Genomic DNA, 16,581 nt, shown 5'->3' with positions numbered 1-16,581 from the left:
AATGAATATTGTTGCATTGGAAGATGTCCATCATGTAAACCTATGATAGAGATGAATAGCGATTATTGAATTATAATTTTGAAGAAATAATAAAATAAATTTTATGTATGTGTATTTTAAAATTAATATAAATAACAAAATCAAATCAATCTTTCAATTTTTATTTGATTTGCTAGCAAAGTGTAGAAATTTTTTGAATTAGCTCGGATTAAACCAATATAATTTTTCATTAGCATGCATTGTGTTTCTTTAGTAATTGAACTATTTCTGTATAACCATTTGAAGATGCCAAAATAAGTGCTGTCCAAAATAATTTAAATAATTTCCAAATATTATTTTGAAATATAATAAAATTATTAAAATAAATATCAAATAAAACAAATAAATATTTTTAGCATTAATATCAATTCCTTCTTGTTTAAGAAGTAATTTAGCTATTTCAGTGTAACCACTGCTAGATGCATACATAAGTGCTGTCCAAAATAATTTAAATAATTTCCAAATATTATTTTGAAATATTAAATTATTAAAATAAATTTTAAATAAAACAAATAAATATTTTTAGCATTAACATCAATTCCTTCTTGTTCAAGAAGTAATTTAACTATTTCTGTATGACCTTTTTCAGATGCTCTAATAAGTGCTGTTTTAAATAATTTAAATAATTTTCAAATATTATTTTGAAATATCAAATTATTAAAATAAATAAAAATCAAAATAAATAAATTTTATCTTTAGCATTAATATCAATTCCTTCTTGTTCAAGAAGTAATTTAACTATTTCTATATCACCTTTTTCAGATGCATACATAAGTGCAGTCCATAATAATTTAAATAATTTCCAAATATATATTTTGAAATGCCAAATTGCTGAAATAAACATAAAATACAAAGAATTACTCTCAGCATTAATATTAATTCCTTCTTGTTCAAGAAGTAATTTAACTATTTCTGTATGACCAATTTCGGATGCATTCATAAGTGCTGTTTCAAATAATTTAAATAATTTCCAAATATTATTTTGAAATATAAAATTATTAAGACAAATATAAAATAATAAAAACAAATATCTTTAGCATTAATATCGATTCCTTTTTGTTCAAGAAGTAATTTAAATATATCAGTGCGACCTCTACGTGCAGAATAAACAAACAAACCATTAAATATTTTTATGAAAATTTATATAAAATAATTAAACATTCAACCATTAATAAAAACATTTTTATATTCAGAATTAAAATATTTGTTATTAATAATGTAATTAAATAGTTCTCTGTTTTCGAATACCGAATCAAGATCAGAAAAACGTATTGAAATTGGGTTTTTTTCAATAAAATATTGGACTATAAATAAATTTCCTGTATCAATAGCACGCAAAATTATATATTTATCAATAATCATTCCTATTTCAAACAAAAATGAAATAATTTCATAATTATTATATAAAATACAATTAATTCCCACCCCCCTGAAACTATATATTTGTTTTATTCTATTTTCAAAAATATATTTAAAGATATCATTTCGATGAAATTTAATTGCTGTTTCATATACATCGTCAAATTCAGAATGATTTTGTATACATAAATGAATGATTTCTTCATTTCCACCAGCAACTGCATATTTACCTGTTTTCTTTACATTTGCACCATTCATAAGTAAATATTTAAAACAATTTACTGAAGAAAAAAATGCTGCATAACCAATTAATGTTACACAACCGTCATTAATAAATGAACATCTTTCATAAAGTGATGGTTTTATTTTTTGGTTGAAATCAAAATTTGTTTGTGATGATATTTCTTGTAGTTTTTCTATTTCATCATTGCGAATTATTCTTGCAATTTCATTTGGATTATGTCCTTCTTTAACATATTGCTTATGAAGTTGCCAATCATTCTTTGAGAGTTCTTCAATGCTTTCCAAGAAGTATCGATAAGATTTATTTGATTTTATTTTTTTTATTTTATCAATTGAAATGCGATGTGCAAAGTATGGCGTTGATTTGTCTTTACAAATTAAAGGATCGGCCATATTGTTTTCAATCATTTTTTCCAAAAGAAAATTTGATTCTTGCGTATCTTTAGATATTAAACATTTTATAAATATATCAATGATTTTGTTATTATTGAGACCAATTTCATTTTCTTTTAATTCCAATTTTTTTAAAAATTCAAGACATAGCTGATCAAGTCCTTTTGATATATAATATGAGTATGTTAAATTACTTATAATTAAATTGTATGAATATGGAAACTCTTGTGGGAAGTTTGCTAAAAGAGATCCTATAGTATCATCAATGTTTTTATCATTTAAATCGAAAATTACTTGCTCTAAGTTCTGCAACATTTGAAGGTTTCCAGCGTGTTGCTTTTGGTCGCTCTCAAATATTTGACTTATATTGCCTCCCATTCTAAATTTAGAAAAACAAAAGTTATGCAAATAACCGTAGCAACCTCTCGATATGAAAACAAAAAATGGGAAAAAAATTTTATTAAAATTAGCTACTTTTCTTTCATAAAATAGAATAACTGTTTTATGAATACAATAGTTTTACCTTATGTATCATAAGCCTATAACGTCAAGATATATTTCATGAAAGATTTAATGGAAATAAATATGAGTGATGCTTATTTTTTTATATAAAAAAATTACTTAGTAGACTTATTTTCAGGATGAATAAAAAAATCAAAAATTTTGCCTGCGAGCGGAGTCGAACCGCCGACCTTTCGCTTACAAGGCGAACGCAATAACCACTATGCTACGCAGGCATTCATTTAACCAAATGAATGTATATTAATATATATAAATAAAGATTTAATTACATCAAAAAGTGACAATATGTGTGAATTACAATTGATTGTGGTTGCAACGGTTTGATATTGAAAAAGTCGCGTGGAATTTGAATAGAAAAAGATGGCGAATAATTTTGAGATAAATACTTAATGACATCAAAATATTTGAGAACTTTTATTTATATCATTATAATAATATAATACAATTGTAATCCCAAAATGGCAAATAATGATATAATTCCAGTTATTTCGAATTATTTGGATCGTCTCAACAATTGCATTACAGAACATTTTCAGAATATATCTATTTCTAATGATACATTGCCGATTTCTGGAATAGATTTTTTATCAATTAATTTTTCCCAAGGTTTTTATATCATCAAAAAATTCTCTAGCCTTTATAAAAATATTGTATTAAGAGCCATTTTACAAGGTATTGACACTAGACTTCAAAGAATCCATTCATCAACAATCTCAATTATTGATCTTGAAACAGTTTGTATTTACTTTGAACTAGCAAATCAATGTGTTTCTGATTACATCGATAATCAAGAAGATATATTTCAGGAAATCTCAACTGAAACAACATCGATTATAAAACAAATAATTTTATTTTCTGATTCATCTGAAGCCCTTTATAAGACCATTACAAAGTATTTTGTCCGCTTTACCAAAAGTATTGGTCGTTTAAGTAATTCTATTTATAATCATATCTCAAATCTTATTCTCGAAGAAGTAGATCATGGTCATACAGACATCCTTACCAAATATTTACATTTATTTTCACTTATCTCTTTAGATTTTGAAACAGCTAAAAGTTCGTTAGAAATCATATCGCAAAATTATGGACAACTTCTTAAAATCAAAAAGATCAAAACGCCACAACTCATTGTAAATATTATCAAGAAGTCTCTTAAAGCCTCACCAGAAAGTTATATTGATCAATTTAAAACGAAGACCAATTTCCCATTAATTGAATCATTTATCCAAAAAATCCCAAAAACTCAAATCAACGCCATATTTGCCATTCATTTTCTATTGCCTAAACTCTTTTTATCTCCTGATTTTATGAATTTAATGAATCAGACCATCACACAAAACTCTTCTGATATCACTAAAATTGTTAATTCCTTTGATATTATTAACATAGGGATCTTTTATATGAAGAATTATCGACTTTTAGACACATTTCCACATTTTGATTTTTTAATTAATTACATCGAGAAAAACACAAACGAATGTTTACAATTCCCTAAGAAAGTCAAAGACAAATTATTTGTTAATTTTCCATTAGCTTTAATGATTTTTGATTATTCCTTATTTTCTACCAAATTTTTACAAATATTAAATAAAACATTAACACAAACGAAAGGTTTATATGTCTTTAAAATATTATCTAAGTCATATAAAGTCAGAAATTTAGAAATCGATTATTTAATTGATTTATCATCAAATGCTATCATACAATTTTCATCTGATCTCGAATCACCAGAATATTTCCGAATTATATGTAAAGCTTTTTCGAAAGATTATTCATTAATGGAATTATTCTTTAAGAAGTCACAAAATGCATTTGTCATTTTATTAATGACATGTTTTTCGAATGATTTCATTGAATGTGCTAAAGCTTTAATTGGATTCTTTGATATAAGTCGAATAACTAAAATTGATGATGATTATATGATAATAATGATGTGTAAGTTAATTATATCAACGATTTCTTCATTTGTTGTCGAGAAATCATTAAGTTATACAAATTCTTTTACATTTAAAATACCAGAAATTATTTTAACGATTTCGAATTTCATTTTATTATTATTACAAAATCATGAATTCGATGAAAATATTATTAATGATATATTAAATATATTACATGACTTTGAGAAATGTGCTTTTATATTTTTGATTTCATTCTCTTCAAACATTTGTAAAATTGCAATTTCTATTTTTTCGAATATTTTAGAAATTATAAATGTAATGCAATTTAATGACATCGATATGCCAATAGAATTTTATCAAATTATAACAACAAATTGTAAAAATAAAACATCGATAATTGCCGTCCATCCATCGATTATATCATCATTAAAGTTCATTAAAAATCCTTCAAAGAACTTAAATATAATTTGGGATTCATTAACAGAATATTTCAAGAAAGTTTCATCTAAAATATCATCATCAATTAAAATAACTGATAAAATTGATGTACAAAAACCATTTTCAGTATTAATTGATGAGTTTTCAAATTGTTTTTCTGTTTTATTATCAATACAATCAGAAGATTCACGTGAAATATTAAATTATGTTAATATGTTTTTAAGTTATGAAGATGATTTATCACAAGCAGTAATTAATTGTTTACCACCTGCTTTATTACCACAAAATTATGAATATTTTATTAATTTATTATTACGATGGATTAAAGTATTTATGCCAAATGATGAACAACATATAATAGTAACAAGTTCGAATACAATTTTCATTAATAATTCAATGGCGTTAATGAAAAACTTATTAAAACAAAAACATTGGAAAGATTTCTTACAAACATCAATTAAATGTTTAAGTGAATTAGGTCATTGTTGTACTAATTATTGTAATTTAATCAAATTAAGTGAATTACATATAACGTGTATTCAATTCATTATAACATTAGTCGAATTATGTGGTAATGATTTATCTATACCTGAACGAATTTATATATCAAATAATTTGGCTAATTGGGTATCACAATCACAAGAAAATATATCAAATGATTTAAACATTAAAAACTTTAAAATTTTAACATTCGAAGCTATGGATATGTTATTAAAGAATATCGAATTCTTTGAAACAGAAGAAGATTTAATAATTAATGAATCTCAATCAGTTAATAAATTTAAGTTTTATATCGAATGTGCAATTAAAAACATTTCACAAACACAAAATAAACTTAATAATAAAATCCAAAAGTTTTTAATTACAATTTTACAAAATAATTTACAAAATGGTTTAATACATTGTATTCCAGAATGTTTACAATCATCAGAAACAGTGAAAACAATATTTTTAAATGCTATAGCTTCAACATTACAAAAGCCAATTGAATCAATTATACCATTAGTAATTCAACCAGAAATATCATTACTTGATATGTTATTTGAGAACAATTTCCAATTAATTGATTTATTAATAGGTATAGTCCCATTATCTAAAGTTGAAACAATATCTTATGCATTACTTGAAGCTTCATGTTTAAAACATGTTGCATTTGAATTCATTGATAAAATGTTAACAAATGAATTAAACCTTGTTAGAGAAGAAAATAAAAATGCATTACTTAGAGGTAATCAAATCCCTTCAAGAGTTATAGGTTTTACACCTCGAATATTTGCTAGTAAATGGTTAATTAATACATTAAAACAACCAATTATCGAAATGATTGATTCACAAAATAATTATGAAAATAATGAAGATTTCATCGAATTTTTCTTGATGTTAGTTAATCGAATTTCGAAATGTTTATTAAATTTACCAAAAACTTTAATTATCATTATACAACATATATATAAAAAAGTTATTGAGAAATTCGAAGATTTAGGTTTACAAATTGTTTTCGGTTTAATATTTTTAAGATTTATTTGTTTGTCATTAAACTTATTAAATATGATTGATATACAAAGGCCTATTTCTAATGAACAAAAGAATTGTTTGAAAAAGGTTTCTGTTATATTAATGTCATTAACATCTAATAAATCAATTGAAGATAAAGGTGAACAATATAAGAACTTAGGTAAAGTATCTGATAAAGCACGTGATGAAATCTTTAAATCGATTCATGAATTAATTAAAATTGATCCTGAAACTAAAGAAGATGAAACATTAGAATTTAATGAATCAAAAATCATTGAAACTTTAACAAAGAATTTAATTATATGTATTAATCCACTTCAAACCAAAATCGAAGAATTAACATCAAATGATATAAAAGTTAAAGCATCGAATTTATTAAAATATTTACAAGATAATAATCAAACAATTATTGAAAAGACTCAGACTACAAATACATTAAATTCAACATCAATATTATTCACGAAATTAATGAATAGTGACTTTAGTGACATTAATTTTTCAAGTTTTTCAAAATGGTTCTTTAGAGAGAATAATTGTTTTTATATGATCTCAATGTATATACCAAAAGTATCGGATAAAAAAGCATTGATATATTACTTCTTTAATGAAATCCAAAAATGTGAAGAACCATTTTATATATTATTAGATTTCACTAAATTCGATAAAACGTTATATCCTAAATTTGATTTAGTTTTAAATTATATATATAATATACCAGAAACTATTTTAACTAAAATTAAAAATGTTTTCATTGTAAATCCGATATCAAGTTTCGTAACAATATTATTAAAGAAATGTCCACATATTAATAAAGATTTATTTATATTTGTAAGAGATCCAAATGTATTAATAAAAAGTATTGGAAAGATTTCAACTAAATTACCAAGTTTAACTAAAGAAAGTTTATCACCTCATGAATCAATCCATAGAGCATTTGTAAATAAAACAGATTCATTAATTCGAATACATGAAAAATCAATTCAAATAATACAAGAATTAAATTATCCGATTTTCACACAATTTATTATACCGATTTCAACAATATCAGAAATATCATTACAAAAAGATAATAAATTCAAAATAAAACAAACGAATTCTAATTCTATCATTGTTAAATCATCAACAGATTCGAATTTATATTCATTATTAAACATTGCTATCCAAAAAGGTCATTCATTTACTACTTTAAATAAGAAATTTAATATCAATAAAAACTCTATACAATGGATCTTATTAAATATAGCTATAGCTAATACTATAAACTCGAAGAATAATGAAGAATTAAATAAAGCTGCTTTCCAAGTTATCAGAAGTATATATATTACTTATGATTTTAATCGTACATTTAACTTCTTGTCATTTCCTTTGGATTTAACATTGGAATGTCATGAAAAAATATTACAAATGGTTTCATTAGATATATCAAAACAAAATCCTTCTGAAGCGCCACTTTTCGTAAACGAGTTCTTTAAAGTAATTGATTTTATATCATCGAATAAGTTACCGAAATTATTAATGTATATATCGCCATGGGTTAAAATAATATCTTTAGATGATGAAAATCGAGAAATATTTTTCGATAAATTCATTTCATTATATTTAAAGAATGCAAATTATGACATTTTATTTAATGAATATATTTGGTCGAATTTTGCAATAGAAAAACAAATATGCGAAAGGTTTGATAAATTAAAAGAATTAAAGAATCAAAACAAATTAAAGATTATTATATACTTAGCACAAAAATTACCAAAAATTTCGTCGAATTATTTTAGTAATTTAAGTGAAAGTAAATCAGAAGATGATTTAATATGTCGAATTACTATAATTAATTCATTACTTGAAATGAAATTATTTGATTTGGATTTAATTCCGGATTTAATTTATCATTTAATTAAATTACGATTTAAGTCTTCATTCATTACATTTAATAATCAATTTTCTTTATTGTTTTATAATGTTTTAGGAACATTACAAATCGAAAATCCTCGAAAAATTCGAAAGTTATATTGTTCCGAAAGTGATAGTTCTGATGAACGAATCAAAAACTTATGTAAAATCGCAATTGTTTTATCAAATGAAATTAAAGACATAAAAATTAAAAATAAAATTTTCGATTTATTTAAGAAAGAAAATTCCTTATTAGGAACTGTCTTTCAAATACCGTTTTATAATGACAATGAAAATGATACTGAAGTTTTCATTAATAAAATTATTTCCGAATTTAATATAAATTCCAAAGAACTTTCAGTCGCTTTATGTTTATTATTACCTTTAATGAACGTGAATGAAAAATTGTTAAATAAGTTCGTGCTAATCGCAATTGTTTCATTCTTCTTATTCCATGATAATATTTCTTTTTATTTATTAAATTATTGTTTATTAAAATCGTCAAATTCTTTCATGAATCTAAACGTTCTCGATGAAGTGACAAAACTCCCCTTCTCAGAAAAACCTCTGTTTTCAATGGGGATATTGATTGGTTTGAATGACGTTGACGGTTACTGTCAAAAATCATTAGAAAAATATTCTGACGATGAACTTTTGTTTAAGATAATTTTGGGAGACTTTGAATCCATTCAAAAAACCGAAATTCCCTCTGAAAACTGGGTTTTGTATTTCTTGGTTACGTTTGTTCGATATTTAAATAACCAATCAAGGAATTATGAAAATATGTTAAGGGCATTACTCTCTAAATATAATAAACAAGTAATGCCTTTAAATATTTGCGAACTAATGAAGAATTTAAACTTTGAACCGAAGCATTATGATTTAGTTTTGGAATTCGTTCCATTAAAATATGATCCAAAATATAGAGAAAAAATTCCTATACCTGTTATGATGGCTATCCCTGGTACAAAGAAAGTGAATTTCACAAAAGAAGAAATTGAGAAACTTGCTGAATCGGTTCATAAATTTCAATAAAAAGCGAATTTGACATCTAAATTTGAATTAAAACTCGAAATTTCTGTATGAAAACCGTTCGGGGTGTGCCGTGTTTAACAAACGGTTTCTTTGGCAGAATGGATGTCGATTTCATAGAATCTTTTGGAGATGATGTAGCACCTGCCTTATTAAAAAGAGAAGACAGAATATCCGTTATATCATTTGACCCTGCTGGTAAATTTTTGGCTGTTGGTGATCATGGTGGAAGAATTATTATTTTTTCAATTGACGACAATCCTAAAACAGGCCCAAAGTTTTCGTTTGTATGTCAAATTGAAGCTCATATTTCCGAATTTGATTATTTACGTTCTGTTTTTAGTTCAAAAACAGTTAATTCGATAAAATGGGTTCCTACAACTGTTCTTAACCCTCTTTTTCTTTCTTGTAATAGTAGTCAAGTTAAGCTTTGGCGTCTTGATTATACAAAAGAGTTTTCATGGGAAAATAGTTCTGGTAATTCCTTTGATACTTTTATTCCGCCAATTCCAAGCATTAAACATGAACGATATTTTCCTACACATGTCAAATCTTTTAATGATTATTCAGGTGACTTTAATGTTGAAATATGTTGTCTCGAAGATCAAAAGTCATTTTTATCTATAGGCGAAAATAATGTTTCCTTGTGGGATTTCGAACTTTCTAAGCCAGTAACTATTGTTCGATCTACTCCTGATCCAAATCAAAGTGTAGCATATACAACTGCATCAGTCCATAGATCATTACCATTTTCGTTTTTGGTTGGCGATTCCTTAGGCAATGTAAAACTTTATGATTTACGACAACAACCAGAAGATATATCACCATCAATAAGTATTAGTTTATCCACATTCTCAACTGAAGCAACTGTTTCAGGTACACAGCCAATTTCATCAATTATATTTTCACGAGACGCAAGAACATTTACTGTTAGAACATTTGGCGATTTACAAATGTGGGATTTTCGTAATATGAATGCACCAATAGCAACAGCAAATGTACAATGGTACCCAACACAAATGGATTGGATAATTAGTGAAGGATTTATTAATGACAAATTTGATATGGCAATGATGCCTGATGGTAGCATTATAACAGGGAAATATTCTTGTGACTTTGTATCATGGAACCCAATTAATAAAACTAAATGTACACATAGAGCACAAAGTGCGAAAGCTAAAAAACCGACAGACACAAGGTTAGACTTTAATAAAAAAGTGACGGCGGTTGGCGCGCATCCAACAAACGGTGTCTTTGCAGTGGCGCCAAATTCTTCTTTATTTATATTTAAAGGTAAAACACATCAATAAAAAATCGTGTGTAAATAATTACTATTTTTTGACTTGCTTATTAAATTGTCGTTAATCTGTGTACACAAAGTAATAATATTTTCAAAAAAAAAATATTTCGAATTTCATCTTATTCTCCTTCAAATGATTTTATTCTAAAAAAATATGCTCTAATTAAAAAGCTTTAAATAAAAATTGGTTCAAATAAAATAATAAATAAATCAACAATTAATAGATTTCAAGAAAAACAGTTTAATAAAATCAATTATATTTTCATGGTGCGAATCAGGAAGATCCTCCTTCCATGTGCAAAAATGATAGAGGGGTTGCTTTAGAAGGCCTTCAGCTTCTGCTACAATGCTCCCTCTAAATTGCACATAAAGTACTCACCATAGTGATTCCTGTAATCAACTCCGATTATTTCCAAAAGCGCTCATTTTGTGATGAAGGGTTTCACCCTCGAAATGTTTTTTTACATCAATTCAAACCGTTTGTATATTGAATTGTAATTTAAAGTTTGAATGATTTACAAAATATTTTTCAAATCGTCGTCAAATTGCCAAAATGTTTTTTGCTCTCCTTGCTTTACGCTCAATCAGGATACCAATTAAACTTGAGCCAACAATTTTAACAACGGTCCCAACTGAACCAATAATCCCACCAGTTTCTATTCAAAATGATGATGAATACGATTATGACGAAAACAAATTCAAGATCAAGAAAGTCATTAAGAAGATCAAGGATGTTGTTGACAAGACAAAGAAGGTTGTTGATGTAATTGATGAAGTTACAAACGATGAAGAAGATGATGATGAATATGAAGTTGAATATGTTCTCGAAGAAGCCCCAGAACTTGGTGAAAACAAATTTAGACTTAAGAAGTTCTTCAAGAAGCTTGGAAAGGTTGTCAAGGTAGTAACTAAGGTTATCAAGATTGGTTCAAAGATCATTTCAGTCATTGCAAATGATGAAGAAAATTTTGCTAAAGTTGTAAGGCGCTGCCACGAAATCTGCACAAAGTCAATTCCACCAGTCTGCACCAAGAGATGCCTATCCATATAAGCTTACTAAACTATGTGACTTATTGTTTTTTGACTGACAACCGTTTACAACCATAATTCAATGAAAACGCTTTTGCTCAAATATTTGTATGTATTAAACCTATCGGCATATCACAACGACCGTTTTCCTTGTGATCGTTTTGCCAAAGTTTGTAAAGATAAAAAACATTTTCAATAATTATTGAAAACCCCAAGACATTAGTTGGCGTTCCTAGCTTCGAACATGTTAACACAATGCAAACGAACTATATCCCCCCAAAACAAGGGAACCAGAAAATCGACCGTTAAATCCCGTCAAAAATAACCGTAAAAGTGATATTCTCTGGGGTGCACCAAAAATGCCACTTTTCTTAAACCCAAGAGTTTTCTTGTGGGCTTAAGGACAAGCTGCATTCACATATGTTTAATAAATGCATTTTTTCATATAACTCTAAGTAAAAACATGTTAATATATCATACTTTTGATAAAAATATTTTTGTTTAAAATAAACGATATAATTGAAAAAAACCCTGCTGCTTCTACCATTTTTTGCTCTAATTGTAAATTGTGAAAGAGTACCCATCAACGGTAGTTACTATACTTGGCCTCAAGGTGATATTACATTTAGCAAAGGACAAGATGGTTCCTTAACATTCAAATATACTGGCTCTGCTACAGAATATGGTATGGGTTATGGTATGCCACTTGAAGTAAAAGGTGGTGATCAATACAAATTTGGTGCAACAGTTAATATGGTTTCAGGTATAGTCAAGACGACAATTGTTCCAGGTGATGAAAATGGTACAACTCTGACCTGGACTCTTGGGACTGTTTCATCAACTAAAACAGGTCAACAAGAAAATCTTGAAACCGTTGTTAATCTTCCACCACGAACACATCGTATCACGATAAGATTTACAGGTGGCTAACCTTCAGAAGGCAAAATCACTAACATATGGTATGAATTTGTCAAACATTATGATGCTCCAGAATCAAATGTCACATTTTCCAATGACAAACTCGATATTCAAATTGATGCAGGCACCTTATGTACCACAGTTTTTGACAAGACGTCAAATCGCACATGGATTAATAATGGAATAAGTGGAAGTTGGACAGTTATGGAAGTCTTTACACAATCAGCTAACTCCAAAACGTTTCATTTTATGGATGGCTTATCATCATACAACATCACATTTGATCTTAAAGATGATGAATTAAGATGGCGGTCCATCTTTTCCGAAAGCGTTTTTAACATACAAAAGCGTCATATCATGAAGGTCTTAACATACCTAATGGAGATACAGTATATACCACCAGCGGTAGTTATCAGAAATCCTTTTCTAATCCCATGGGCAAATTATCCATGCCATGATATGGTGTTACTAATAGTAAGTCATCATTAATGTATGTCTTTGATACGCCATATGATGGACATGCTATAGTATCCGTAGGATCTGATGGGTTATATACTCTCGGTCCATATTTTGAACTTGAAAAAGGACGTTTTTCATATCAACGGAAAATGCGTGTTTTGTTTTTCTCTGGTAATCATGTTACTATAGCCAAACGTTATCGAAAGATAGCACAAGAAAAAGGTCTTTTAGTAACCTTTACAGAGAAAGTTAAACGGAACACAAACATTGATAAACTTGTTGGAGGAGCTCTTACGTATGTAATGGGCTCTTGGAAAACATCACGTATTGACTTATTTAAGGAAATGAAAAGTTTAGGTATCCAAAGTATAGTAAATGCTATGGGATCAGGAAAAGAATACATTGATTATCCCGAAAACAACTTAAGTGATATCTTAATTAGTACATATGATATATATCAAGATACAAGTATATATGAATATTACGAAAAAGGTTGGATATCATGGAATGATCGTTGGATTAAAGAAACATATCCTAATGATCTCTTCGTGAACTCTGAAGGTGAATTACTTACTGCATGGAGTGTCCAAAACTTATCAAACCCAAGTCAAATGGTTGATTGTTATTGTCCATGTGATGCATGTATACCATATTATGCGAAGTTACGATATGAAGATGAATTAGCACGAAACCTTTCATATGGAGCTCGATTTATTGATGGCGACATACTTTAGAGACTGTTATAGTGATAGTCATTCATTAACGAAAAGAGAATCGAAAGATAAACGTTTTTACATTTTAGCCAATAAATAATCGTTTCTAAATTTTTACATGAATAAAATGCATAACTTCCAATAGTTTCAGCATTTTCGCCAAGAATAATCGTTTTTATATTATTGCATAATTCAAATACTTTTTCACAAATTGATATAACTGAATTTGGTATTGTAAATGAATTTATTATATTTCCTATTGGATAAATAAATAATTTTTCAATATTTTTATCATATAAAATTCCATCATTTTCATAATTTGAAAAATGTAAAATTTCATTGGAAACATAAATAAATCGAAGTTTTGAACAATATAAAAATGGATTTATTGCTATTGATGTAACTAATTTTGGAATTGTAATGTTTTTTATATTAATACAGCTTTGAAATGTATAACTTCCAATCGTTGTTAAATCTTCGCCTAATATGACATTTTCCAATTTATTACATGCTGAAAATACATCTTGTTCAATTGTATAAACTAATATACCAATTTTAACTGTGGATAATGAATTCCAATTTACAAAAGCTGAACTTGGAATTGTATCACTTCCTTCAATGATTAAATGTTGTACTGAATTTTATAATTTTCATAATCATTTGAAAAATCATTTTCAGAATTTATTCTTAATGTTCGATTTTCATTAAAATAAACAAATTGAAATGAATTTTTATTAAATAAAATATTCAATTTGTTGTATCGTTTCCCCCACAATGATGGAACCCAATCCCAATGAAAAAGAATGTAAACAAAATATGTATGAATTTGTAACATTGCAATCGATCGAACATTCATTCCTTAATTTAAACAAAGAAAATATTATGCAAGCTGCAAAATCAATCATTGAAAAATTTGATGATATTTATCCGAATTCTTTTTGTACGATTATCATCCAGATTATGCATGGAATTATAAAACTACGATTAGATGATATTGATTTATATTTGAATTTCCTCAATGAATTTAAAAAATTAGAAGAGAAATTTCAAAAAGAAATTAATCTTTTTGATAAATATGTGAATTTTCTTCTTAATGAAGATACGCAAGAGTCATGTTATGTTCTTCAGACAATGATTGATAAGAACTTACTTGATCAAAAAATTGTTCAAAATTCAAAAAATCCATATTTTTTGCAATATATGTCAAAAGAGAATATAAGAGAAGTCCTAAGTTATGAATTTCATTATCAATATTTAAGAAAGCATTATGAAGAACTATCAAAGAATAATTTTGAACTTCATAAACAATTAATTAAAGAAGGACATAATCCAAGTGAAATTGCAACAATAATTCGAAATGATGATATAGAAAAACTCCAAGAAATATCATCACAAAATGATTTTGATTTTAATCAATTGGTTGAACAATCACCTTATGAAAGATGTGATTTAATTAATCAATGGTTTGTTACATTAATTAAATATGCAACATTTTTTGGATCTGTTAAATGTTTTAAATATTTGCTGACAAAAGGTGCAGATGTGAAATATGCAGGTGAATATGCTATTGCAAGTGGAAATCTTGAAATCATTGATTTATGTAAAGAAAATAATTCACCATTTTATGGGGCATTTAAAATAGCAATTGAATTTCGCAAAAATGATATCTTTAAATATATATTTTGTATAAAAGATTAGAAAATATTTCTATAGATGAAATTGGAGCAAAATGTATTGAATATCATAATTAAGAATTTTTTTCATTTTTAGAAAAAGAAGGAATGAAAATTAATAAATATATTATCAATGAATCAGCAAAATATGGAAATATTTTTCTTGTCAAATATTTTCTTAAATCTAGAAAAACTCCAAAAAATATTCTTGTTTTCTCTTCAGGATCTGGAAATATTGAACTTGTGAAATATTTTTTAGAACAAAAAACATTTGATATTAATGCTAAAGATATTTATTTGTTTTATTTAGAATTTATTTTAATAATTTTATATTTCAAAAGGATATTTGGAAATTATTTAAATTATTATATACAGCACTTATGAATGCATCTTTAAATGACAGAATAGAAATTGTTAAATTACTTCTTGAACAAGAAGGAATTGATGTTAATGCTGAAGGAATTGATTTTCTTTATTTGTAATAAATCTTAATAATTTTATATTTCAAAATAATATTTGGAAATTATTTAATGTATTTAGGTCAGTACTTATGTTGGCATCTGAAAGTTGTTGTACAAAAATAGTTAAATTACTTCTTGAACATGAAGAAATTGATCTTAATGTTAAAGATGTTATTAAATTTATCCTGAAATTTAATTTAATATTATTATATTTTATGATAAAATTTGAAAATTATTTTGAATATTTTATACAGCACTTATTTTAGCATCTGAAAGTGGTTATCCAAAAATAGTTAAATTACTTCTTGAACAAGAAGGAATTGATATTAATGCACAAAATATTTATTTATTTTATTTGAAATTTATTTTAATAATTTTGGGATGTTTCAAAATAATATTTGGAAATTATATTAAATATTTGAAACAGCACTTAAGAAAGCATCTGAAAAAGGTTACACGAAAATAGTTAAATTACTTATTGAACATAAAGAATTGGATGTTAGTGCCTGAAACAAAATTTATTTTAATATTTTCTTATTTCAAAATAATATTTAATACAGCACTTATGATTGCATTTTCAAATGGTAACGCAGAAATTGTCAAATTATTACCCGAACATAAGAAAATTGATGTTAATGTAAAAGAAATTTATTTGTTTTATATGAAATGAACTCCTATGATAAAGAAAGAAAAAGATTT

The 16,581-nt window shown here is 26.2% G+C and overlaps 4 protein-coding genes across 4 annotated transcripts; all 4 read left to right on the top strand.

Moving 5' to 3' along the window:
* Positions 1–9,379: 9,379 nt before the first annotated feature.
* GO595_003764 (protein phosphatase PP2A regulatory subunit B) lies at positions 9,380–10,639 on the top strand (the record flags this gene model as incomplete). Its single annotated transcript, XM_067916820.1, has 1 exon — positions 9,380–10,639. The coding sequence occupies one exon, from the start codon at positions 9,380–9,382 to the stop codon at positions 10,637–10,639; it is 1,260 nt and encodes a 419-aa protein (XP_067776051.1).
* A 543-nt stretch (positions 10,640–11,182) lies between these two features.
* Positions 11,183–11,680, top strand: GO595_003763 (uncharacterized protein; the record flags this gene model as incomplete). The annotated part of the gene is made up of 1 exon (XM_067916819.1): positions 11,183–11,680. One exon carries the CDS (start codon positions 11,183–11,185, stop codon positions 11,678–11,680), a length of 498 nt encoding a protein of 165 aa, XP_067776050.1.
* A 665-nt stretch (positions 11,681–12,345) lies between these two features.
* On the top strand, positions 12,346–12,588 carry GO595_003762 (uncharacterized protein; the record flags this gene model as incomplete). Its single annotated transcript, XM_067916818.1, has 1 exon — positions 12,346–12,588. The coding sequence occupies one exon, from the start codon at positions 12,346–12,348 to the stop codon at positions 12,586–12,588; it is 243 nt and encodes an 80-aa protein (XP_067776049.1).
* Positions 12,589–13,184: 596 nt separating this feature from the next.
* GO595_003761 (Carbohydrate binding domain protein) lies at positions 13,185–13,769 on the top strand (the record flags this gene model as incomplete). The annotated part of the gene is made up of 1 exon (XM_067916817.1): positions 13,185–13,769. One exon carries the CDS (start codon positions 13,185–13,187, stop codon positions 13,767–13,769), a length of 585 nt encoding a protein of 194 aa, XP_067776048.1.
* Positions 13,770–16,581: the final 2,812 nt, after the last annotated feature.

The sequence above is a fragment of the Histomonas meleagridis genome, assembly GCF_020186115.1.
Source record: "Histomonas meleagridis strain 2922-C6/04-10x chromosome Unknown contig_23, whole genome shotgun sequence".
Classification (NCBI taxonomy): Eukaryota; Parabasalia; order Tritrichomonadida; family Dientamoebidae; genus Histomonas; species Histomonas meleagridis.
The sequence above is the reverse complement of the archived record's forward strand: the minus strand, read 5'-3'. Positions and strand labels throughout refer to the sequence as shown.